The 26,194-nt window shown below is 37.9% G+C and overlaps 3 protein-coding genes across 3 annotated transcripts in view; all 3 read left to right on the top strand.

Annotated features, from left to right (window-relative positions):
* COL28A1 (collagen type XXVIII alpha 1 chain) overlaps positions 1-1,224 on the top strand; it is a 39,281-nt gene extending 38,057 nt beyond the window's left edge. The window contains 2 exon segments of the mRNA XM_054381224.1: positions 588-776; positions 1,217-1,224. Coding sequence (XP_054237199.1) covers positions 588-776; positions 1,217-1,224 — 197 coding nt within the window.
* A 1,610-nt stretch (positions 1,225-2,834) lies between these two features.
* On the top strand, positions 2,835-12,962 carry BBS5 (Bardet-Biedl syndrome 5). Its single transcript, XM_054381290.1, has 12 exons — positions 2,835-2,896; positions 4,883-4,965; positions 5,804-5,869; positions 6,728-6,777; positions 7,454-7,581; positions 8,072-8,207; positions 9,179-9,274; positions 9,789-9,851; positions 10,686-10,820; positions 10,933-11,016; positions 12,722-12,745; positions 12,861-12,962. Exons 1-12 carry the CDS (start codon positions 2,835-2,837, stop codon positions 12,960-12,962), a joined length of 1,029 nt encoding a protein of 342 aa, XP_054237265.1.
* A 2,696-nt stretch (positions 12,963-15,658) lies between these two features.
* Positions 15,659-25,462, top strand: KLHL41 (kelch like family member 41). The gene is made up of 6 exons (XM_054380849.1): positions 15,659-16,783; positions 19,166-19,323; positions 19,415-19,522; positions 20,338-20,523; positions 22,087-22,233; positions 23,042-25,462. The coding sequence occupies exons 1-6, from the start codon at positions 15,674-15,676 to the stop codon at positions 23,151-23,153; spliced, it is 1,821 nt and encodes a 606-aa protein (XP_054236824.1). The 5' UTR covers positions 15,659-15,673; the 3' UTR covers positions 23,154-25,462.
* The last annotated feature ends 732 nt before the right edge of the window (positions 25,463-26,194 follow it).

The raw sequence follows: 26,194 nt of genomic DNA, 5'->3' as shown, positions 1-26,194 counted from the left end.
ATTTTGTTCCCTCTTATCCTGATACTAAATTTTCATCAGGCTTTAAATCAGAGTACGTTTGTTCCACTCTCTAAAGATTTTGTGAGCCCGTACTGTGGAATAGAATCCATTTTAGGATTTTACAACAGATTTAGTTGCAGTTCTTGTCTTCCCAAATTCCAAATACCTCTGCTTCACGAAGTCAGCTATAACTTATGACAGAGATCACAAATGGCATCAGAAAGAGAACATTGTGTTAGTTAAGGGGGGCCAGCGAGCAGGTTATTTGTCAGTCAAGAAGGGGCTATGGAAATGAAAGGCTTCATTAAAGACAGGGAAAATAGTGATTTCAGAATGGGACAGGAAAAAGAAATTTCTCCTTCAGAGGAGAAAAATAGGGAAAAAAACCCAATGTTTAGTCATTTGAAAGCAAGTAATTACCTGACTGCTCAGAGAACTGATCCATTTCATATGAAATGTCCATATGTATTCTGTTCATCATTTGGGAGTGTATTATGATGGGAGCAACAGAAGAGAGAAATGCAAACATGGGCATGACTGTTATTCTGTCTCTGAATTGTTTTATTCCTTTTTTTTCTTTACTCTAGTAAGTATCCTGGCCCTCCAGTGCAAGTTAAGGCTGGATCAAGGGCCATGCCATGTTTATCTCATAAAATGGTATTATGATGAACAAGCAAATGCTTGTGCTCAGTTTTGGTATGGTGGCTGCGATGGAAATGCAAACCGCTTTGACAGTGAAGAGGAATGTAGAGAGGCTTGTGTATTTTTTTCTGGAGGTAGGAATTTTTCTCTACATTAATAATGAGCAAGTTGAAGCTATTGATTGTTTGGGCTTGTTCCCAAGTATACAGCATGGTATATAAACCCAAACCTACTCATTTAAAGAATGTTAACATTATGAAGTCAAATGCTCACTAATTGAAAATTTGGCTACCTCTGCAAGCTCACTTTAATACTTTTTGCATATATTGCATAATGTAGTCCTTATGTAATAAATATTTTTTCAGCAGCATCAAGAATACAACATTCCGCTTTTACTAAGGTATAGTGAGATCAGTACAGCACTTGCCATAGTAATTGTCCTTTCTTTACCTACATCTTTACATACTACCATGGTACACTCACTAGCTATACCTAATTTTAAATTATATGTGTGGCTTTGGAAAATAATCATTAAACTTTTCATTTAATTTTTAATTTCTTTTCTCTGTTTCAGAAATCTGATGCTAGACATGGCTTCTGCAATGAAGACTTCACTTCTTTTAAGCAAAAGTGTTCCCACAAATCCTATTTTAGTATTTCAATAAAATATCAATTTCCAAATTGCATGTAAAGTACTACTAAGTACAGATAAATACAGAAAATTATCAGCTTGTGGCCAATGTGCTTTCTGGGTCACAGGAAGGTGGTTCAGCTACTCACCATGCCCAGCCACATCATAGTTTGTTTAGTCCTTTTTCCTGTGAACTTTCCCCAGTTTCCCTAGCTAGCAAGATACATGATAAAAGTAGTTAAAGCACATCCACAGATTTATATACCGATAGCTGGCATCACTAAATTAGGCTTGTTCATGTCTGAAGTGGTCCTTGATGTGCTTCTCTTCTGAAAGCCAAGTCTAATATTTAAATGCATTTCAGTATATTAATCTCTTTCTTAAAAAGCTTTTTAAGCTTATGTTCAGAACATCAAACACAGCATGGAATTTATTCTTTACCACTGTTCCCTGCCATATTGCTTTTTATATTTCTGTCTCCCTGTATCTGATGTATTTCCTATTACTCGACTTACATACTTAAAAGCTTGTTTCTAATAAAACATTTCTGGTTTTACTGCCAGGACACAGAATGGATAATGGTACTTTTACAGCATTGAAAACTTGCCTCACAGCTAAATTACACTCACTGTGCTCCTGATCATATAATTGGGCTTCTGACTTAGCCCTTAACAGGGCAGAATATCTCAGGTACTCAATGACCGTTTTTGGTTGGTTTTGTGTTTGTTTTTTTTCTCGTGAACAAATGGTAAGTTCAGTATATCAATAAAAAGTGGAATTTTTCCTCAAGCCAAACACCTGCTACAATGGGGTGGAAGGAGAGGCAGGAAGGACAGTACCGACAGTATTTTTGACTTAATTGAGTCCACATCAACATCCTGGTGGGTTGCAACGGATTCCAATTCTGGGACGAGCTGCAGGGAAAGAACTGCCAAAGTTTCCTCCTATGATGCGTAGTTGGTGTATCTTTTTATTTGAGTATGGATGCTGCAATTATTTCAAGTTAGTCCAAATTTCTTATGATACGTCCCGTCAACAACAAAAACCAACAAAACACCAAAACAACAACAAACAAAACCCCCACCCAACCAAGCAACAAACACCAAAATCAAAAGCCACACCAAAGCATAGAACTTAACACTGCTTTACCCCGTAAGCAAAGGTTTCACAGTTTTGGGTTTACCGACTGTACACGGGTTTAGCTTAACGACTGTCCAAGGCAATACAGGTATTACCTTGTAACCCACAAAACTAAGACGAGGAAAAGCTGCAACGACACGTTCCAACACTCGGAGTACTCCGTTCTCCCTCACAAGGCGTTCACAAACGTAAGGCCTTTGGCGGCAACACGCTTCTGGAGCGGCCACAAGGCACAACCTGCCCCATCGACACATACGCGCAGCACCACTCACTGCCGCCCTTCAGCCGAGCCGGGGCGCCGTAGGACAGGCGGGAGAACGGGCGGCCCCGCGCGCAGAGCCGCAGCCACGCCCAGTCGCTGTGAGAGCGCGAGACACCGCCCCCGTTGCCACAGCGGCACGCGGACTCGCCGGAGGGAGCCATGAGCGCGGTGCTGGACGTGCTGTGGGAGGACAGGGATGTCCGCTTTGACATCTCCCCGCAGTGAGTGTCGATACTCTGCCTCCCCTTACAGCAGGGCGCTCGGAGCCGTGCTGCCTCTGTCAGCAGGCTAAATGCTGTCTTTCAGTAGGCTGAGCGCGGCCGCCATTAGCGGTGCATACTGGGAGCTTTCCCAGTGTTGCGGCGCTGGTCGCGGGAAGCGTGTTCTCTTAGCAGGTTTAGGCGGCCCTTGAGACTCAGGCCGGGGCTGGCGGGGGGCGTTTCGATGGCTGAAGTCTAGTAACGGTTTTCCAATATACTCAAAACAACCTAGCCCCCCCAAAATAAAAACAACAAACCCCAACCACCACCAACAAAAAAAAGTCGCCCACTGGAGGACTGTGGGGTGTTTTGTTTGTTTGTTTTTCCCTCCTGGCGCTGAGAAGTAAAACAAACTTAAGGTGTTTTGTCTGAGGTGATGACACCAGTTACTAGCAATAAGGACTCGGTGTCGTAGCCGTGGTGTTGGCAGCCTGAGCTGACGAAAATGGGCAGTGACTTTGCGGCCGCCGAGGGTCGTCACGTCCTCGCGCAGACACAAATTAGCAGCTGTTTGGTGGCGATTGAGGGAAGGTGGGGGGCGCTGAAAGTGTGCTATCAGGCTTCATCTCCCTCCTGCTCAGGTGACTATTGACAACATCCCTTATCCCTCAGGCTTGTCTCCTGCGGTAATTTTAGAAACATAAAATGCTATCTTGGATGCTTAAGCAGTTATGTCATATTTTCTTGTGGAATTGTCATGTAGACAAAGCCTGCACACAGATTTTCTTTAATGGTCTTGTTACTCTTCTTGCAGCCTCCTGCCTAATATCTTTTATGCTGTTCTGTGATGCATTGCTGAGTCCACACCTAGTGAATCACTCCTGATCTTCAGTCCCTTCCAACCCAGTGCAATCTGTGAATCTGTCAATTCCTCTCCCAATTATACATTTTATTCTGTCATGCCGATACACTGAAGGGTTTTGGCAGCTTTACACAATATAATTAAAATACTGCATCTATAATACTACATCTCACTATTTAAGGGATTAGATGACCTAAATCAACCACAATACAAAATCCCCAAAAAGCAAAATGACACCCTTTATGGAAAATTTAGCAGAGCATTTCATGTATTGATATACAAACTGGTATTTCTTTTGCTGGCACCTATTCTTTCCCAAGTCTGGCTCCACTCCTTGTGCAATAGAAGTACAGCAAGAGGCAACAAACTATAAACTAAAAATTATGTATTACAGTATCACAGTATATCAGAGGTTGGAAGGGACCTCAAGAGGTCATCAGGTCCAACCCCTGTGCCAGAGCAGGATCACTTAGGGTAGTCCACACAAGAATGCATCCAGGTGGGTTTTGAAAGTCTCCAGAGAAGGAGACCCCACACCCCCCCTGGGGAGCCTTTTCCATTGCTCTTTTACCCTCACTGTAAAGAAGTTTCTCCTCATGTTGAGGTGAAATCTTCTAGTTTTGAACCCATTGTTCCTTGTCCTATATCACTGTGAACCACCGAAAAGAGCCTGGCCCCCTCCATTTGACACCCACCCCTCAGGTATTTATAGATATTGATCAATTCCCCTCTCAGTCTTTTCTTCTCAAGACTAAACAGCCCCAGGGATCTCAGTCTCTCTTCATAGGGGAGATGCTCAAGTCCCCTGTGTGAATGCAACTTTTTTGCTTTTCCCTCTAATTTTCACATACTTTCTATTTTGGGGTGTAGTTTGCTTAGTCACACTTGTTACACATTTTTTTTTTTTTACTGTTATGATTTAATTTAAAAAGTATTAATATTTTTCACATGCCAGGTGTAGTGATGGCAATTGCTAGTATATAACATTAATTTGCATGCATATGTGTATTTTTCATTGTATTATGCACTAAGTGAAAAAAAAAGGAGCAGGGAAAGTGAAGAAATAGAAATGGCCTTCTTTTGGAGGATAAATCTAATCTATTTTTCTTTAGGTAACTTTTTCTGCCTTTTTTTTTTTCTTTTAGACAAATGAAAATGAGATCTGGAGAGGTCCTTATAGACTGCTTAGAATCTGTTGAAGATACCAAAGGAAACAATGGTGACAGAGGTAACTGCATACTCAGTGAAATTGTAAACTTTCTAATAACTTAACCTGTGTAGATTCATGAACACCCTCTCTGGTTTCCATTGAACTTGCTGTCAGTGGTCTGTTGCAGAAAATAGATCCTGGCTGTTTCACAGTTCTTTCTTCCCATGAAGTATTTTCTAACGGGATCTCTTACTCAAATTTACAGGAAGGTGATAATCTTGTCTCAGAATTTGTTTAGAATTGAAAGTCTTGTAAGCGTGATTCATTTATAAACTTATGGTGTTCTTTTGCTGCAATCCTGTTCAACGCTTAGCTTTCCTAACCTGGTTTAAACTGAATCAGTAAAGAAAATATATATATCTCATGTAGAAGGCCATGAAGCTGCCAGTGTGCTGAGATGACACTTCCTGGGGCTGGTTGTGCTGCTGTACAGGGTACAGAATCAAAGAAATTTGCATGTGACATAGAGGGGTGAAGTTATTCACAAAGACAGCTGCAACAGTTAACACTGCCTTCCCCTTCTCCTCCCCCAGAGCAGTTCTGCACTGATTGTGTCTCCGCATTTTTACCACAGGCAGATGGATCTGAAAACAGTAACTGTTCTTAGCTTAGTTTTGAGGAATGCTGGTATGTATTAGAAGTTGTTTCATTTTCTGGATTTTTCTCTCCAAGCTTTCAAAAAAGGTGTTTAATGATATTTTTCTGCTAGGGTGTCCTGTGCTTTTCTTCTTTTTCTTATCAAGGAAAAGGAATATTCTGGTATTTCAAAACTAGAGATAAATGTGTACCAGAGAATGGAACACTTCATTTAATGGAAGTTGCTTCAATTTAAAATATCTACACTCTTCATTTCCAGGTAGACTGCTTGTGACAAATTTGCGGATTATTTGGCGCTCATTGTCATTGCCCAGAGTCAATCTGTGTAAGTATCATCTCCTGTTAAACAGAAGCAAATCTTGTACAGAATAGTAAAGTACAATTCTTTTGCTCTGAAATAAACTGTTAGTGATGAATCTATTTGTAACATAGGAACAGTTATAATCATATAAAATTATTAATATTCAATGTTAATTTCTCAGAATATAAGTTGAAGAGTACTTCAGACATGTTTTTCATTTATCCTATATGGGATTAGTTATTTTTTGTAGAAAGAATCACAAGTTTGAGTTTCTTCACACTTTGCTCTACTTGTTCCTCGTGTTGCCACCTGTTTATTCACATTCTGCATTGTCTGATAGTTTTTATTCCTTTTATTCCCCTTTTTAGAGGAGATCACAAAGAAACATGAAGCAGTTCAGAAGAAGCTCAAGGAAGTCTAACCCTTACAGCTTTTAGAGTTTAAAATACTCTCTAGTTTTCACGATAATGCATTGTTTCCTAAATTAAGTGAATGTATAGGCAAAAAAACCCCAAAAACATTTGATACCATTTTTGGCTATTAGTTTTTCTTCTAGTTTTAGAAACTTTCTCATATGCAACATAGGAAATACTCTTTTCTTGGTATTTCCATAGGTATTAATTCTGTAAAACCTGAATATGCTTATCTACATAACTGCTGCCATAACTGAGCTTAGTTCTGTTTTAAATAATTTTTAAATTTATATTAGAACCTGTCCCTGCTACTACCTGCTATCAGTTGCAGGGCTGTTAACCACCATATGTAATTCTCACAAACAGCACCAAAGCTGTGCTACAAAATTCAGTATTATACTTGTAATTTTTACTATTATTTTTTCTTGTTCTCCAAACTATTTTTTCTTTTTTCTCCACTTGCATTTAGCTGTTGGTTACAATTGCATCATAAATATAACTACAAGAACTGCCAACTCGGTAAGTTTTGAAACTACTTAAAATATTAAAAGAAGCTGTAATTCATTGTTTATAGTTATTGCACTATATTAACAATAATCTGAAAGTTTACTTGCAAGAACAGTAACAGAATAGTAATGGAAGTTTAGTTTTAAAAGTTGCATTAGTTCTGTAGGAGTGTGTTTTTAGTGAGTTTTCTACGGTAGTAAAACTCAGGTAATTTCAGTTTTGTGATTGTTCTGCCCTCCAGATAAGACAAGCATGTGTTGGCTCATTGAATCTAAATTTAACAAAGGTCTAGACAAGCCCTAATTTTGTGCAAGAAAGGTCTCCTATACGTAGCCTGGACTACATACAACTGTGAAGCCATTTGTTTGACTTGAAGAACTGTCAGGGAGATTATGTAGGTAGGTGGGCAGCCACGTGTTAACAAAGCCAAAAATACTCTTTCAGTCATGATAGGGTGAATGTGTAGCAAGCAGACTTTACTAGTTCTACTGATGATGAAACTGCTAGTTTCTCAAAAAACCAAAAAGTGCCATTGAGAACAGCAGCAGGTCGACCAGTGGTAAAATCAGACACCTTCAAATACGCCGTTTAAAGCAAGAATTTAGAAAACACATCAAGATTATTTGCTGCCTGTACAGTCAAGCTACTATATTGTAAAAATGTTAAATTTCTTTTTTTTTCCTTGCAGAAATTACGAGGGCAGACAGAAGCTCTATATATATTGACTAAATGTAACAATACACGATTTGAGTTCATATTTACCAATGTTGTCCCTGGGAGCCCCAGACTCTTCACTTCAGTTATTGCTGTACACAGGTAGCATACTGAAAATAGTGCTTGTTCATTTACAGAATTCAGTGAATCAGGTCTGTGGGATTACTGCTGCTCTGGACTCCATATATAACTGTCAATATTTAACACTCAGAAAACTTCCCCAAAAGAGGAGAACACAATCTCTGGAAAGAAGAGAGGGAACAATCACAAATTCATAGACAACTGTGCATAATGAAAATCAATGTGTATTAGTACCAGTCATTGATCATCATTGATGAAATGCTAACAGACATAGATGCTGAATGTTTATGATTTAATCAGCACTGAAAAATAAAGGATTGTTGATGTCTATACTGTGTGTAATATGGGACCCAGAAAACATGCTTTGAAGTAGAGGTCAGGAGATGACTATTTTAAGGAAAATAAAGAATAGCATTACAAATTAACAACACAGAAGATCAAAGCAGATGTCAAAAAAACCCAACTGTTAAGTTTAAAGATAACTTCATGAAGTATTTTTCATTTTTTGCAGAGCTTATGAAACTTCTAAAATGTATCGTGATCTGAAGCTGAGAAGTGCATTGATTCAAAACAAGCAGCTCAGATTATTACCACAGGAACAAATATATGATAAAATCAATGGAGTTTGGAATTTATCAAGTGACCAGGTATAGTGACAAATGAGACTATGTAGACTATAGCAAAGTTAAAATGTTTTGGCTTTTGTCTAGTAGTCATACTACTAGAGTTTTGTAACCTCAGAGGAATTACCTCAATTCATCAGCTGATTCATGCAGAGAAGCTGATCCCACATATTCACTACTCAATACACAGGCATGTTTTTGGCAACCTCAAGTCTACATGACCTGGCTAATATGCAAGGAACTGGATATACAGTGCCTGTTAAAAACATATATTTGAGGGTCTGAAGTTCTGTATCATCCTGGAAGACAATCCTGTTGTTTCCAAAGGGCTCTGCTGAATATGTATATGTTTACATGCAGTTTTGACATCACTGTAAGGCAATATTGTCTTTTGATTACTGGAAATTAAAAATATTGGAATCTATGTCTTAAAATATGGGAAAAATAGAAAACATTCCTATTATTTTACAGGGCACTAGTTGCAAGTATTTCCCAGAGCCATGAAACAAAACGGGAGCTGTTATTTCTGTCTGTCCATTTTTAGTTCAAAATGGAAATAGGATCCCTCTGACAAGCTAAAAGGTTCTTTACTCTGCATTCACTTGGCACACATCTCCACAATTGCCTAAGTTTAACCCACATGCCATTAGACTTAGACTATAGGCCAATTCCAGATCTGTACAGTTAAGAACACTCTCAGATGTTTCATGTACTCCCATGAGGTCTGCTGTGGTGTGATTTTGATCCTGCTATGCTGAAGTAATGGGTACTCCCAGCTATTTTCACCACTAGTGTGCTGTATCCTTTAAAGATTGGGTCTTGATTCCTTGCAATCAACAGAAGCATTTTGACTGTTTTTGGTGGGAATTTCAGGCTTTTATTGAATTAAATGTGAAGCTGTACCTTGCTTGTGTTTAAATGGACAGCAGTAATCATCATGTTTGGACAAAGGCTCTGTGCTTCAAAGGAGCTCTAACATACATCTTCTTTCACAGGGAAATTTGGGAACATTTTTTATCACTAATGTGAGAATAGTTTGGCATGCAAATATGAACGACAGCTTTAATGTCAGCATACCATATCTACAAATTGTAAGTATCTCAAAACAACTATTTTTCAAAATTAGATGGTATAAGTTCAAGCTTTCAGTTAAAACTCCCAACTCAACAAAATCAGTATTTCATGTCCCATGGTCAAGGAGGAATTTTGTCTTATCAGTATCAGCCATGAAGTAGATTTTTTTTTTTCCTGTCCAGATTAACTGGGGAGTTTCATGGTCAGCTACAGACGTTGAAAATGGCTTGTATTTCCAATTTTCAAATTATTAACTATGATGCTTCACCTACATACAGTGGGATTAATGATCTGTGAACTTGATGTTTAGAAATGAACTGTTAACACTGTTACTACTTCAATAAAAACTTTCCAATGAGGTTCAAGGATTCAGATTTGTAATGGTAAATGGGAGGGAATGCTAGTAGCCAATCCTCCAGAACCAGTAATTGTAATTAGTACAGTGTAAATAAAAATAGAAAAAAAAAGATAAAGCAGATTCTTATCAAGTAATTGTAAAACTGTTAACAGTTTTTACCTTTTTACCATTAGCGTTCCATAAAAATAAGAGACTCAAAGTTTGGCTTGGCACTTGTCATAGAGAGTTCTCAGCAGGTAAGAAGCTTTCATAGCCTTTTTTCATTGGTTACATTTTTATACAGAGTAGTTCTCCAATTCTGAAATGTGACAGGACTCTTTATAAGATACTTAAGAGTGTTCCTTCTGTGTGGCCTTTTGAACATAGCTTTAAAAAAGTCCTCTTTGCACTGCTTAAAATGTTTGTATGATAAGGTTGTGGCTGTTGTGAGTTATAGTTTCTCTTCAGTGAAGCAGCAGTAGACCAGCATGAATAGTTGAAATAAAGTAAAATAACTGTGAAAAACAGCATCTTCTGACAGATTATCTTTGAGTGTTAATTACTTCTATATTTAATTAAGATTGTTATTTTTAATCTTTCTCACTTGTGTATCTGTTTTGCTGTAAGAGACAAGATTATTTTTCTTCAATTTGACCTCAATAACAAATGCTTTTAATGGTGGGTTTGGGGGTTTTTATGCTCAGCTCACTTAATTTACTGTATCTGAACACTTCTTGAATGTCAGCATCAAGATCTAGCAGACTCATTTGCTGAGTAGCTAGAAAAAAAATCATTATTATCCCTTCTGAATTTCTCCCACCATTGTTTGCTTTTGGTTTTCTGTGTAAGTTTGTTCCCCATTTAGATAATAGACTAATAGTTAAAAGCTAATTTACCTTGTAGAGAAACATTGTAATTGTTCTTATTTCACCCATTACTTCAGCAGAAAAGATAATATCAAAATATACATAATGTTATACCAGCAAACTGAAATTTGCTGTCTTTAAACTGCAAATCCCTATCAAGGGGAAAAAGTTACTTAAATAATAAAAAAAATTAATATTATGTCTTCCTTTTTCTCTGTTATGTAGAGTGGAGGATATGTTCTTGGTTTTAAAATAGACCCTGTGGAGAAGCTACAGGAGTCAGTGAAAGAAATTAATTCACTTCACAGAGTTTATTCAGCCAACCCTATATTTGGAGTGGATTATGAAATGGAAGAAAAGGTACCCCACTAATTTACTTTAAATTAGATACACTATTGTGTTAATAAGAGTAATAAAAATATATTAACTATGTTAGATATGGATCTGCTTACTTCAGTGTTTTAATTTGCAGCCTCAACCTCTTGAAGACCTAACTGTGGAGCAGGTTCAAGATGATGTGGAAATAGAATCTGATGAATATACCGATGCTTTTGTGGTAAGTTGCTCCCCTGAAAACTGAAAAATAATTCTGTTTTGGTTATTCAATTGTAAACAATGTTGAGTTGTAATCCTCTGTTAAACATAAGCTACAACTGAACTTTCTATATTTAAAACACACCTACACATCTTTTACTCAAAATTTTAATTCCTGCAGGAATTTATTCTCTGTGGATTTTTAACTTAAGATCAAACTGTTACTGAAAATAAATAGCCAGATAGTAAGTATTTAAAGTAATAGTTGTATGTAGTTTCTCAACACATTAATATCATGAATATCTTGAAATTAGAAGTATAATATAAAATGTATTGAAACTATTCCTTCTCCTGGAGCAGGTTAGTAGATGGGATTTACCTGTGTGCACCACATCCTTCTAAGATTCAAACTTGAAAGATTTTTAGAAAGGCTGCAATAATTTTGTACTTATAAAAGCTTTAGGTTATTTGATGACCTTCTTTCTAGGAATTTCCGTGTTTACTGTGCAACCCAGTAACACCTGACTGCATGATTGACTGGACAGGCAGACTGCACATGTTTTAAAATACTAGCCTTGACACAGTGACCATTGACATGCTTTCTTAATTCATCCTCTGAAATTTGGTAAATTAGCAATGCTAGCACCAATCTTATTTCCACCTTTTCTTTTGCTATCATTTACTGATGCAGATAAGCTCTTACCTCTTCCTTTTCCTCCTTTTTCCTCACTTTTGGCCTTTTTTCTTTCATTTTTGCACATTTTTATTTGGTCTTGAGCATGGGTGAAGACCTACCTTTTCCTTAAAGGCAGATTCTGTCTGCTCTGTTGGTGCCTCTGTCACCTAAAGAACTGTGCTTTGCATATTGTAAAACAAAAACCAGAAGCTGTAAATTATTAGAAAGTGGTTGCTCTAGGAGACAAATCATCTGGAACCCAAGAATTGGCTTCACACCAATATTCCACAACCCTTGATGACTGTAATGCTGTTCTGTTGAGTCTTGTGTAGCTTGAGAGACTGTTGAGCAGGAGTATGCTTTCTCTGCTGCCCCTTGCCAGTCTATAGGGACAACTAAAGCGAGATCAGGCTTTTTTTGATAAATGTGAAGATCTAGAACTTGATTCTCGGGAGACTTCAAGAACTGTGAATGTTTTCAGAGATCTGATTTCCTGAAGACCTTGAGTTTTACTTTCCACACACACAGAATGGGAAAGATTGTATCTCTTTGCTAGATCTCTGCCTGAGAGTGGAGTTTGGTATTTCCATGTTGATTTCTTAGACTGAGTATGATATTAACTGAGTTTTTATATTATTAATCCATTTTAAGGTAGTTTTGGAATTTGAATACTAAATGCTGCTGCATGTGAGGCCAAAAATGCTATAGTGCTGTCATTTTGTCTTCATATTAACATTTTTTTCCGTATGAAGTATTTGTCAATGTAATAAATGTAATAAGAAAATTGCACCATTAAAAAAATCTTTATTATGATGGAAAATTCAAAGCTTGGTATTTAATGAAATGTAACACAACCATCAACTCCAGTTAGAACTGTTTTGTAAACTATTCCAGCATAGAAAAAAGCCTGTAATTTTCTTTACAAAATAAACCAAACAGACCCATACAGACTGGTTTGTTGAAGAAAATTAGAATTTTGACCCCAAGAAACAGATCAGTTTTTAGACTTTTTTTGGTGTTTTGGTGATTTTTTTTTCCTTTTGTTTTACAGGCTTACTTTGCTGATGAAAACAAGGTAAGAATATATATTTTTCATACTATCAAATTCATATTGTTAAAATGGGAGAATAAAATTTAAAAATACCTTCTGCTTTATTTGATTTTCTCTTATATCTTGTGCATTCCAAAAGCAACATGATCGGGAGCCTGTTTTTTCAGAAGAACTGGGACTTGCAATAGAAAAGCTAAAGGATGGATTCACGCTCCAGGGACTCTGGGAAGTAATGACCTGATTTAGATTGGCTTATATTTGTTCCTTCGCCAGGGAGGACTCTCAGTCCTTGCTAGGCTTGTGAGATCTGTAGAAGATAATTTAAAAATACCAGAGTAGCAGAGAAAGAAGATGACAAAGATGAAGAGCAGGCAGATGCTAGATTATATGCCCTCAGGATATATCATAAAGATTATACAAAATCCTTGTATGTGTAAAGGCTTTGTATTTATTACATTGCTTCTGTGGGAGGACAACCAATATCTAATACTAGGAGGGGCATGGCCCCAGCTGCTGCTGGAAGCCCCACCTCCTGCAGCCACTCAAAGAACTTAAAGAACTGTGTTCCAGAAGCCTCAGAAATCCCACTCTTCCTCTGGTCACATGTTGTAAGGACTGGAGAAGTGCCTCCTCTCTGATATAGGGTATAAGGACCTGGAACACCCTCTCCATTACATGCACGGCAGCTGCCATTTTATTTCAGCTGCCATTTTATTTCAGCTGCCATGATGTAAGATCTCAGACCCCACATTTTCTGCTGAGTTGAGATTGGCTGACTGAGGGTGTTGACACACTTGTACCCCAAGGTGTTTTCAGGAATGTGATTGGCAGGACCAGCCCATCTCATCCTGCTTTTTCTAGCAGGTTGTCAGAGCAGGAAGCCCCTCTAACAATGCAACAATGCAGAGTCTACCATGGTGTTTCAGACACTGTTTAATGGCAGGCAGCCCCTCTCCACCCCTGCCCTCCTTTTTGATGACCCATGTGTTTACACACTGCTGTGATTGGCTGCCAGAACCAGCCACCACCTGGAAGTATGTCAGAAAAAGAAGCCCCCTCTTCCTATATATATGGAGACAACCATAATTTGTTCAGTGTTGTGCAACATAGAAATGCCATTATCTGCAGAACTTTCTTGTATCTAGGTGTAATGGCTGTGTCATCGCAGCAGTGCTCTTGTTTCTGGTAGCTGTAACAAAAAAGCAATACTGTTCCAAATATTAATTTCTGTGTCTCATAATTTTGTTAAATGTTCAGCATATATCATTCCAGGTACTTAATTATAATCCAGATAGCTCCATAAAATTGTTGTGTTGGGTTTTGGTTTTTTTTTTTTTTTTGTGTTTTGTTTTGTTTTGTTTTGTTTGGGGGTTTTTGGTTCGGTTTGGTTGGGGTTTTTTTGGGTTTTGTTTGTTTATTTTGTGGCTAGAGCACTTATTTGAGATACGATGCACATAAATAGCACACTAATAGCTTCTGTGTCTGAGTCATTAGACCTTTAAGATCTTATGTGTTAGAGAGAAATGAGTCATTCATTGTTTCAAAGCAGATGCAGCTGTTATGTTTTCTGGTGAGATAAGACCTCTGCACTATTTTCTGTAAGTGGAAAAAGTCAAATGAGCTCTCCTCTCAGCTGTTACCTTAGCAGCTGACTGTCATAATAAAGTAACTGTGGTGTGAATATAATTGTGATGTCTGTGTATATGTTTTAATGAAATAATACCTATAGTGAAAAGCAATGGGGATTTCAATAAACTTTGACAATGCTATGCCTCATAGATCTCGTATTCAAATAGTTGTGTTTTGATCCTGTTCCCATTACACTTGAAGAACATTTTACCATATTGGGTAAAGAGCATTCTCTATATAGGCAAAATACAGTCCTCCAAGATACATTAGACAGTATTTCGAATTTGTTTTGGATCTGCTTTACTGCTTTTAATAAAAATCTGAATGTTCCCAGTTTAAAGTGTGAAACCTTCAACATGCATAATTTTTCTAAATTAGCATTCACTTTTCAAACTACTTGTCTGGTTTGGGGCTTTTTTAGTTTAAATTCTCTCTCTTTTTTAATTAATTTACACATTCATTAAATAATGTTGATCTGGCAGGTGACATGTTTTTCATTTTCTGTTCTACCTTCCCTAGGTACTGTTTTCAACTTAGTTTCACAGCAGTTAACACCATTTCTATCAATCAAAACGGCTGGTAATGTCTACAGATAATCTGAAATTAAGAATGGTGTTGGTAAAGGGGGTGTTGGAGACTTTATTCTACGTAATTTTTGAAAGCAGAACTTTACCCAAGTAATAAATGGTTTATGTCTAATCATTTTTGTTTACAAATAAATGGAGCCAAAAGGATATTAAGAAGATACTTTCTGAAGAAACTGCAGATGAGGTGGGTGTGTGAAAAAATAATCTTAGAGTATAGAGAATTAATGCAAAGTTCTGAAGTTTAAAAAAAATCTTTATGACTAGAGCGATGAGATGTATTGAGCAACTGTGAAAAAGCTAACAGTAGTTTCAGCTGACAACTATAATATGTATTTCAGAACACTTGGTGACATGTATATTTACAATCTTGCTCATAGCTATCATTGAGGGTCAGATTCTTCTGTCACTTACTCATGTCAAATAATTTCTTACATTGTATGTGACGTCATTGATTCAATGTGGAGAATGATGGGAAAACCTGACCATAGTGACTAAAAGCAACAGTTGCTTCTTTCAGTCTTTGACAGCTGTGAGAGCAACTCTTTTTTTTTTTTTTCCAAACCATCCATCCTAAATTCCAACTGTAAGAGTATGTACCTATATTTAGCAAGTGAGATTAAGTTGCAGAGGATTCAGGCAGGGCAAAGCACATTGGTCTGCCTTTTTTACAAGCAGACCTTTGGGCAGACAACAGCTAAAGCCTTCTGCTCCCTCCCCTTTCTCAACTATTTGCGAAATGGATTCCCAAAGGGAACTCACTGAAGAGCTCAGGCTGTACCAATCCACCCTTCTTCAGGATGGCCTCAAGGAACTTCTTGAAGAGAAGAAGTTTATAGATTGCTCTCTAAAAGCTGGTGACAGAAGCCTGCCTTGCCACAGATTGATTCTGTCAGCATGTAGCCCTTACTTTCGTGAGTATTTCTTATCTGAGCAAAATGAAGAGAAAAAGAAGGAGGTGGTGCTAGATAATGTTGACCCCAGCATCCTAGATATGATTGTCAAATACCTCTATTCAGCAAATATTGATCTTAATGATTCTAACGTGCAAGATATTTTTGCTTTGGCCAGTCGCTTTCAGATCCCTTCTGTATTCACAGTGTGTGTCTCCTATCTTCAGAAGAGGCTTGCTGTTGGTAACTGTCTGGCCATCCTTCGATTAGGTGTTCTGCTTGATTGCCCAAGACTTGCGTTTTCTGCCCGTGATTTTGTTTCAGATCATTTTGTGCAGATCTGCAGAGAAGAGGACTTCATGCAACTTGCCCCACATGAACTTATCTCAGTTATTTCACCTGACAGCTTAAACGTAGAGAAGGAAGAACTGGTATTTGAAGCAGTAATGAGATGGGTCCGAACAGACAAAGAGAACAGAGTTAAGAGCCTGGGGGAAATTTTTGACTGCATACGCTTTCGACTTATGCCAGAAAAATATTTCAAAGAACATGTAGAGAAGGATGATATAATTAAAAGCAACTCAGACCTCCAGAAAAAAATAAAGATTATTAAAGATGCTTTTGCTGGAAAACTGCCTGACTCTAGCAAGAGTACAGAAAAGTCAACCAAAGGCGAGGTGAACGGCGATGTAGGAGATGAAGATTTACTGCCTGGCTACCTAAATGACCTTCCCAGGCATGGCATGTTTGTCAAAGACCTAATTCTTCTGGTTAATGACACTGCTGCAGTAGCTTATGATCCTCTTGAAAACGAATGCTACCTAGCAGCCCTGGCAGAACAGATTCCCAGAAATCATTCCAGTATAGTGACCAAACAAAATCAGGTCTACATTGTTGGAGGACTATATGTGGAAGAGGAGAACAAGGATCAGCCTTTCCAGTCATACTTCTTCCAGGTATAAGTTTTAAAATTGCTGGTACTTATGAGTTACTGAAAAGTATCCTGAGTCTACACAAGTGAGTTGCGTAGTCTCTCTGTACCATTGATGGAGAGAAGTATCTAAAGAGAGCTATTCCTGTCTCAGAGAGATAAATGAAACTAAGGGGCTTGCATCTTCTCTTTCAAGATGAAAAGGATTAGTGTGTTTTATCTAGGCACTAGCTTTCATGGTCTAAAGCCCAGATTTTTCATGGTACAGATGCGTAAGTTTATGCGTAAGCCTAATAATATTTTTGTAAAATACCTTCTGTTTGTTAATTTCCATGAAGGCTGAATGTTTGGCTGCTTTAGAGCTAATGAGATGTCTTTCTTTTTTTGCATCTGAAATATTTTTACAACAGCAGTCATGTGCGTATTTTAAATGCCACTTTTGTCACTAAAATTCCAGAAGTCCTTTGAAAACCTAAGGACATTGTAAAATACGTAATTTAGAGGTAAATGTGCCAATATTAGTACACTAAATACTAGGTTTCAGCCAAGAGTGTAATCTTGTATCTTCATAAATCTGTGTAAATATGAGGCAGATGAATACAGCGTATTCAGAACTTCCACAGCGTATTTCAGAAAAAACACTAAAAATACAATTTGTATGCTTACACCTTAAAGTAATTCTACTGTGGTTTTAGCTACCAGGCTGCATGCTTTGGGGGTATTTAAACTATCTCATGGTGATTATGCAGTGTGATGCTGGCCATGTCTTGTCTTTAGACACATTGGCTTAAAAGAGTGAAAGTAGGTCCTGTTTCAAGATGAAATAGAGCGATAAACAGTGATTGAATTTAAAGCCTTCAGATATTAAAATATGCAAATAGTGTTTATAGCAGTATGCCTCACTGTGATTTTATATGCAAAGAAAGCGCTGGTTTCAGGCATTTGTTACACGTGTAGGAGGAAAATCTTAGCATGCTAGAGCAGGATTAGCACTGTTTCATTTCTGTATGTAAAACGTTATTTACTGAAGTGCAAAACTTGCTACAGAAATACTGTGTTGATGTTGTATATAATCCAGAACTGATCAGTCTCTCAGGCTACTAGAAAGGGGCCTCTGGAAAACTAAACCTCAAAACTGAGATTAAAAATTGATGAAATTCTTAGAATTTTACTTTATGTGTCTACATCCATTTCCTAAAGTCCTGCTCTCTCGGTTATCTTTAAGCTTGCTTGCTGCTCCTACTAAAATACTTGCCCACATTACCAATGTGACTGTTGCTTCAAAATGGTAATGTGGTACCAAACTGCTTTTTCCTTATCTCCAACAGTAAAGCACCTATTACTATTTTATTTGGTAGCTAATAACCTAGAAAACAAGGCTGCCACTGGCTCAAAAACATAGGACTAGTTTATGCCCTATCATCAATCAGTATGTTGTCTTCAAGTTTGACTCACTAAGCATGCTCTGATCTGCAGTGGGTACATCTCCTTATTATGCCACCCAGATATATCTACTGGGGCAATCCATGTCCATGAACTAGATTTCACTACTGCAATAAACCTTCCTGTCCAATAGGGGTTGTCTGTCAAATTTGTGAGATGCATTTTAGCTTGGAGACTTTGACTGTGGAACATACTTATGAAAAAAGGATGTCACTGAGCTAAACCCAGATGATTAATTTGAGCTTTCTCTTGCCTTCTATCAAATGCCTTTCCACTCATGCAATTCCCATTTTACCTTCCCTTCCTGTACATCCTGAACCTAATCTGTATGCAATAGGAGAAAGTACTCTTTTTTTTTTTTTTTTTTTTTAATGTTAGCATTCAGGTTCGACTGCAAGTTCTCAGAACAAATAAAAAGCTAAGCACCACAGTTCTACAAAAATACGGGGTTTGGTTGGTTTCTTTTTCCTTCTGTTCTCCTGCTGCTTCTCCGTAGGTGTTTTCAGCATACTGGCTATGAATTGAGACAGCTGTGGGAGTACTTCAGTAGGAATGACATCAATATTATTGCCAATGGATTTGCATTGCCTGTCCTTTTTGCTTAGGAGTGCTCTCTTTAGGCAGGAAGAACAACTTGCACTTTCCAACATGTCTTAGGGAACCCAGAGAGCAGGGGAACTTTAAACAAGGAAGAAGAGCTTAATAATGAGGCAAAGAAACTGTGGGGATGAGTGAGGGTGAGCAGATGCAAAGAGAGCTGTGTGGCATTGACTCTGCTAGGTCTCAGCTCCATGAAGCATGGGTTGGTAGAAGTCATTGTTCATTAGTTGCACTGAGGATTGGTCATACAAGCAGGTAAGCTGTTGAGAGACTGTGATTGCAATAAATTTTGTAGAGCAATGTTCATTGTCTGCATTTTTACCATTTGCCTTTCCTAACACTTCCTGTTCTGATGTTCTTTCAGCTGGATAACATCGCTGGGGAGTGGGTTGCCCTTCCTCCACTGCCATCAGCCAGGTGTCTCTTTGGGCTGGGAGAGTCAGACAACAAGATATATGTAATTGCAGGCAAGGACCTTCGCACTGAGGAGTCTCTAGATTCAGTACTGTGCTATGACCCTGAGTATGTTTGAAATTTAATTATGCCTACTGAGAATATGTAAATAGCCCATTGTTAGTTGAAAGAGCTAATGGTGATGATATTCTTGTTCCAGGGCAATGAAATGGAGTGAGATCAAAAAGCTACCCCTCAAAGTATATGGCCATGCTACTATTTCAAACAATGGACTGATATATTGTCTTGGTGGGAAAACTGATGATAAGTAAGTCTCTGAAGCCTTTTCATGACAATTTACAACGTTACTTGGTTGGTCCTTTATAGATTGTATGTCCTCACACTCAGAAATTAGGGTTTCCTTTTTAACAGCTCTGAATTTAGGTTTCTAATAATTTGGCAGATGGGAACACATTAAGGTACATCATCTTCATAAAGTAAAATTCCATATAAATTGTAATCCCAACTAATTAGTTTAATGACTGTAGTTATTTCCAAGGCAAAATTTACTTTCACTGCAGACACATTAGTATTATATCACTATGAGGACCATTGTTGAAAGTACTATTTCCTCCCAGATAGAAATATTTAGGTGCCATAGAATTTCAGTTTTTCAAATTTTCTGATGTGTGATGCCTATTGTATCTTAATGGGTATAACATTAGCAAACCAAAGTTTTGACTCACTGACAAAGTGGTAGTAATTTTTCAGTGTTTGCATAGGGGACATGTAAGATACAAGATCATCAAAACAGCAGCACAATCTTTATTTTTTAACCTCTGTCATGCATTTGTCCACACCCCCATCAGAACAGCATACGCTGGGAATGGATGCTGTCTTTCTCTTGCAAAGTACAGTGAATTTGCTGCCCTATGTAAGCAGCATTTAATATCTGATTTAGTTCTATGGATGTGACTAGTGCTTTGTAGACATGCAGATTCCCAGATTAGATCCAAGAAAGGATCTCAGAGGGAGGAAACAGGTGTTATACGTAAACCCACACCATCCACCTCAACTAGGTCTCACTTGGAACAAGCCAGAAGTTTATTAGAAATAATCAAAGGTTTTGTGTTTCCTCTCCAGGAAATGCACTAATAGAGTATTTGTATACAATCCCAAGAAAGGAGACTGGAGAGACCTGGCTCCAATGAAAGTGGCTCGCTCAATGTTTGGAACAGCTATTCATAAGGGCAAGATTGTCATTTCAGGTGGCGTCACTGAAGAAGGCCTTACTGCATCTGTTGAAGCTTTTGATCTGACCACTAATAAGTAAGTGCAATATTCAAGATATTTTTAAGCAAGGGTTTATCATCCAAGCTTTAGGAGCTCTGAGATGTGAACCACAAAGGTGTTTCATGTGTTCGTACTCTTTCTTTAGCAGCAGCAGCAGCTTAAAGAGCCTGTTACCTCCAGCCATTTTTTCTGTCCTCACATGCATTTTCTGCACTGACCACACAGCCACATAAACAGGTGTGCTGCAAAGCAGGAGAGGTGGGAAAGGTGAGCAAGGGCTACACAATCTTGCTGAAACAGCACTGGCACTAGATATGAAATCCCACCAACAGAAATCGGGTGTCTGAACAGGACTAGCTGAATGTTCTTCGCGTATGTGGCCTTGTGATGTCTTGATGTTAGCTTACCTTATCAAAGCAAATTCCGTTTACTACTGTTTAGTGACACACAGATAAATCTGATTACTGATTCAACATGAAAACTCCAGGAGGGCCTTCAATTTTAAGTGCATGCTCTGAAATACTATGAAGAAAAAGTAATTACAAAACCACATACTTTCCAATATTCTTCACAGCCAGAATCTCTCAAATGTTTATGATTTTCCAAGAGTTTATGCCTTTATCAGTGTCACTCTTAAATTTTTGTTACTTTTGTTACTTTTCCTTCCTGTTATCTCTTTTACAAACTGTGATGTAAACTAGTATCATTATAGCTTCATTATGATAGCTCAAACTTGTACATGGTCGTGGATGCACCTTTATTATTAAGCACTTCTATTATATGTGAACACATTTTGCTGTGCTGTCTTCACTGACAAGTGGCATTGCAGCCATCAACCTCGCAAGCTTTCACTTAAATGCATGTTCCCCAGAAGAGACTTGCTAATAACATTTAACAATAAAAAATGTGAATTGCACAAGAAGCAATAATATGAGGGGACTCTGGGCTTCAGACATTTGGTAGACAGCAAAGGAAAGGTCATTTTCTGCCCATGTTTGGCACATTCTTCTCTTCCATTGATTAGAAACACATGCAGCTTGTGGTCTGGAAAACCTCTAGGTTCTTGTTCTGGTCTACTATGTTTTGTTACAGCCAAGCCACACAAGCAAGAGGATGTTGACATTATCCATAAAGGAGATGTCTGTATGTTTTAGGTGTTCATAGGGTGTGAACTAGCAGAAAATGTGAAATGATGGTAATGAGCTCTGGTTACTTTTGCAGAATTCAAATTATTAAGTCAATACCACTTGAAATGAATATGCATTTTGGAAACTGTATGGAAAAACTAAGAGTAGCTTAAGAACAGTACATCTGTATAAAGCATATTATTGATAATGGGACCAGGCAACCTGTAAGAAAGAGACATCTGGACAGAGATGTCATCACAGTGTAATTCCATCACTTAAGACTTGCAGGAAGTCCCTGTGGAACAGAGACTGAAAGTCACTGCTGATAAACCTCAACATTTTTTCCTTTTACTAAACAATTCACCCAAGCACCCTTGGTACCTGATTTTAGGTCACCCAGAGGTGTATTTTAGTGCATTCACTTTAGAATATTTCTCATGTGTTTAATTTAGAATTTTCTTTTCATCTTTAGGTGGGAGATTATGCCTGAGTTTCCCCAAGAGAGAAGTTCCATCAGTTTAGTCACCTTAAGTGGAGCTCTGTATGCTATTGGAGGCTTTGCAATGATTCAGCTTGAATCCAAAGAATTTGCACCCAATGAAGTAACTGACATATGGAAGTAAGTTTTATTTTAATCATGCTTTCCTGGTGAAAAACTCCTATATAAAATTGAGGTCTGTAGACACTGGACACTAAAATTAGTTTTCTGTTTAACTCTGGAAATGAACCATAGCACAGGTTATAAAGCACTTATTGACAGATACAAATGTTTGTCAGTAATAAATAATGATCTTACCTGAAGATTCATTTACTCTTTAAAAGAGTAAGTTGCCATCTCTCTGGGCAGATTTAGCCTGAGGCTATTATAAAAACGTTTTCTGTTTCATGACTTGCTACTGCAGAAAACCTGTATACACAGAGGTTTATCCATATGCTTGTGATAATAGTCATATGAGTAATTGTTCCAAGAGAATAAAAAAATCCTTATCTTCTAGATTTTTTTTTTTTATCTAAAACAAGGTAACAGTGTTTGAAACATCACATCTCTGCCATGACTCTTCAGTTGCTACGATAAATTCAAGAGTTTTAACTGGTGGAAGGGTAGGAAGTATTCCCAGAAAAACCACCTGTAAGAATCTGAAAGAATTCTTAAGGGAGACTTAAGGAAGAAGCTTTTACAGGAGTAATTAAAGTATGGCACAGGCCAGCAACAAGCTTTAGGGACCAAAAAATGGCCAACTTCCATGCACAAAAATCTTTCTGTTCTATTCTAGAGGACAAAAGCAGCCTTCTGTGGCATGCTCCAGCACACATGGTTGCTACAAGCCTTTGCAATATGTGGACTATCCTCCTTTTCATGTATGTGTGACAAAGCACCAAACTCAAATTTAAAAAGCTATGTTCTGACCTTGTTTTGTTAAATGCAGGTATGATGATGAAAAGAAGGAATGGACTGGCATATTAAAAGAGATCCGCTATGCTACTGGAGCCTCCTGCCTGGCTACACGCTTAAACCTCTTCAAATTATCAAAACTGTAATCAAAATGCTGGAAAATGGTGAGGGAGTTTCAATAGGCTCTTTTGGTTTTGTTGCATGAAAGTGTCCCCCCATTGTACAGGGGTTTGTAGCAGCATACTAGTTATACTGTTAACTGTTAAACAGTTCATCTGTCTGTTCAGGTCTTTAAGATATTTATTAGCTAACCAACAAAGTGAATTTTTGCCAGTGTTTCAAATTCTAACGAATCCTAAGTAATGCTTTGATATTGCCTATAAAACTAGTTAGACTTTCTTACACTCAGACAATCCAGGATATTGGTGGCTTATCTTCCAAACAATGCCCATGAATTTATTGTTCAGTTAAATATAACTAGTAGGTAGCTAATTTTACTCTAACTGGCTGTTTGTACAGCCTGATTTCCCTCTTCAACAATGTATGTAAATCTTGCATTCCTCAACCATATCTTGAAAAGACTTTCATTAGAGCCTTCTAAAAGTAATTTAGTCTAGAACTGAGGTGCATATTAAAAGTTGTAGCAGCATAATACTACGTGGCCCAAGAAATGCTAGGCTCAGCCAAAGCTGTGCTAATAGCCAGACATGAAGAAAGAGAGAGAAGTTCACAAGGTTAATAACCTCACTGTTTCACCTGCTATGTTTAGGCCTCTGGTAACAAGAATTTTCCACTTTTTTATGCTTTTATATTTATTTCCAAGCAAATATTTTATGGAAATTTTTTCTCAGAGATCTGAGGCCATTAACAAACATTCATTAAAAAGTCTCAGAAGAACTGATCACCAGCAAATACATACAGCAGAGAAGATATCTCCATCGAGTAAAGAGAGTTGATGCATTTTGATGTTGAGAATTTTAACAATTAAACTTTTTTTTTAAAACCATGAAAGTATCATTTGCTGGTGTCTCTTAGTGATCAGCTCATGATCACTGTCATATTAACAGGACACAGATTTCTTAGCAGAACCTCTGCTCAAAACAGAACACTTGGTTTTCTTAAAGTACAGCATGCCTGAGTATCTCTCCCCAAAGGATTTCCCCATTAAGTAGAAAAGGTGTGGTAAATCTAAAGGATGTCTAAACCTAAATCTAATTACAATTAATATGGCAGGAAAATTGGAAAAGAAGCCCACCACTCCTGACCAAATAGCACCTACAACCATCAAATGACCCTTTGCCTTGCCTTCCCAGGAGACAGAGGTAAACACATGGCAAAGGCACAGCCATTATAGCTCATTTCAGTATGTTACTGTAGACCGGCGGTTAAGCTGCAGACTGGTGGTTAATCTGTAGGCCATGTTGGGTACTAAAGGGGAAAACAGACAAATCATTCTCATTGGCTCCATTTAAATCACTGGTTTACACCAGCCATCTCCTCTGACACTTGCTGATTTAATTTAGAAAGAATGACTGCAAAGAATCAAAAGCAGCACATTTTACTGAAGTACTCATATTTTGGTTTTCTTAAATGCCCTTTCTGAATCCACTCAGGGCAACTTTTATTCCTCTAGTGATTTTATACAGATATTAACTTGAATATACCTCGCTTGGCACAGTGACTGCCAGATACCTGAAAAGCAGAGTTCTGCTAAAGCTTGTGACCACTCATGACTGATTACTTCAGCTACACCCACTGCCATCTTACACTCCAAAGGTGCTACTTGAAGGACATCTCTACAGGCAAGAGCCCTCTGACTTGCAGTCCATCTTCTGAAATTGTAGCTTATGTTTACTGTCTTCTCCTTTCATACAAAATATAATACGCATGACATTTCCTCAAAGCACTCATCTTCTGTGTCCTCACATCCTTGTCCATTTGGTACCATAAGCAGACAATCATCTATTAGATTTTTCAGTCACCCTGCAAATGTGAGGACTACCCGAGGAAGAAAGAAGCTTGTGGCTTAGATCAGTTCTGTTATTTTTTGTGGCTTTTAATTAGTGGCCTGATTTGTAGTCAGTCAGTAGAAATACTTTCTTCTGTAACTGAGTAGTTTAAAATAAAAGATAACCAGGTGCAAAATGGTCAGTTCAGAAATGCAGCTGCTTACCTCTGCCAAGTTTAAAAGAAGAATTTCTATTGCTTCTAATAAAAAGGCAAGAAAACATATACATATTGTATGTGTGTGTGTGAAGGAGATGAACACAGCTAACATTTGTCATGAGGTAATGGCAGCTGTAGTCACATGGCTGCCCCTGAAAATAGGCTGATGTGCAAAAGCACAGCCACTCTACAGTTACTGCTCTGCAGTGAACATTCTTATGGCTATTCCACTTATTGATGCTGCATCTCAGTATCTTGGCACAAACCCGGGCTGAGCATGGTCACAAGAAGCCTGGTAAGTGCCAGATGATTTTGAAACATGATAAATAAAGCAGCAGTGTTTTTAACCACCAAGGTGGTTGTCACTCTGAAGACTTTTCTTGGTTTTGATTCTTTGTGCCCATTTCCAGCCTATTTTTGCTCTTCTCTAGACTGTCTTATTTACAGAACAGGCAGGTTAGATCATTTGTCTAATTTTGTTTTATTTCTATTAGCAAAGACTATAGTCCAATGCATTATGTCACAATGATAAATTTAATGAATTATCCAATTGCTAGCACATGCCTATGTCTGACATAAGCATTACTTTCTTCTTTTCTTGTATAAATCTTTCAGGTGTCTCTTCCAAGTTGCATTTAAGTGGAGTACAGGTGTTTCAAGGGTTTGGGTAGCTGCCAGACCTCTAGAATTAGTCTATCTTAAGTACATAAAGGTGTTCCAGAAGGCTCAAGCCTTACTTCTTCTGCACATGCCACATCACAGCATAGGAGAAGCAGGTGAAGGTTGTTCACTGCACAACACCCTCCCCCAACACAATCACCCATGGTACCTCTGTTCTGGAAGATGGAAACAGAATGGCTGTGATGGCAGTCCTATTCTTAGTGAATCTGGATTTCAGTTTCTTGGTTTCACAGCACAGATACTGTTTGATCCCTATTGCTCATTCTGTCACATGCTGCAGGACAGACATAGTTTCTAGCAGATCTGCTGCCTCCTCTTTCACAGTTGAGAGTAATACTAA

This window comes from Indicator indicator, chromosome 5, assembly GCF_027791375.1.
Source record: "Indicator indicator isolate 239-I01 chromosome 5, UM_Iind_1.1, whole genome shotgun sequence".
NCBI lineage: Eukaryota > Metazoa > Chordata > Aves > Piciformes > Indicatoridae > Indicator > Indicator indicator.
This window is presented reverse-complemented; position numbering and strand designations above follow the sequence as displayed.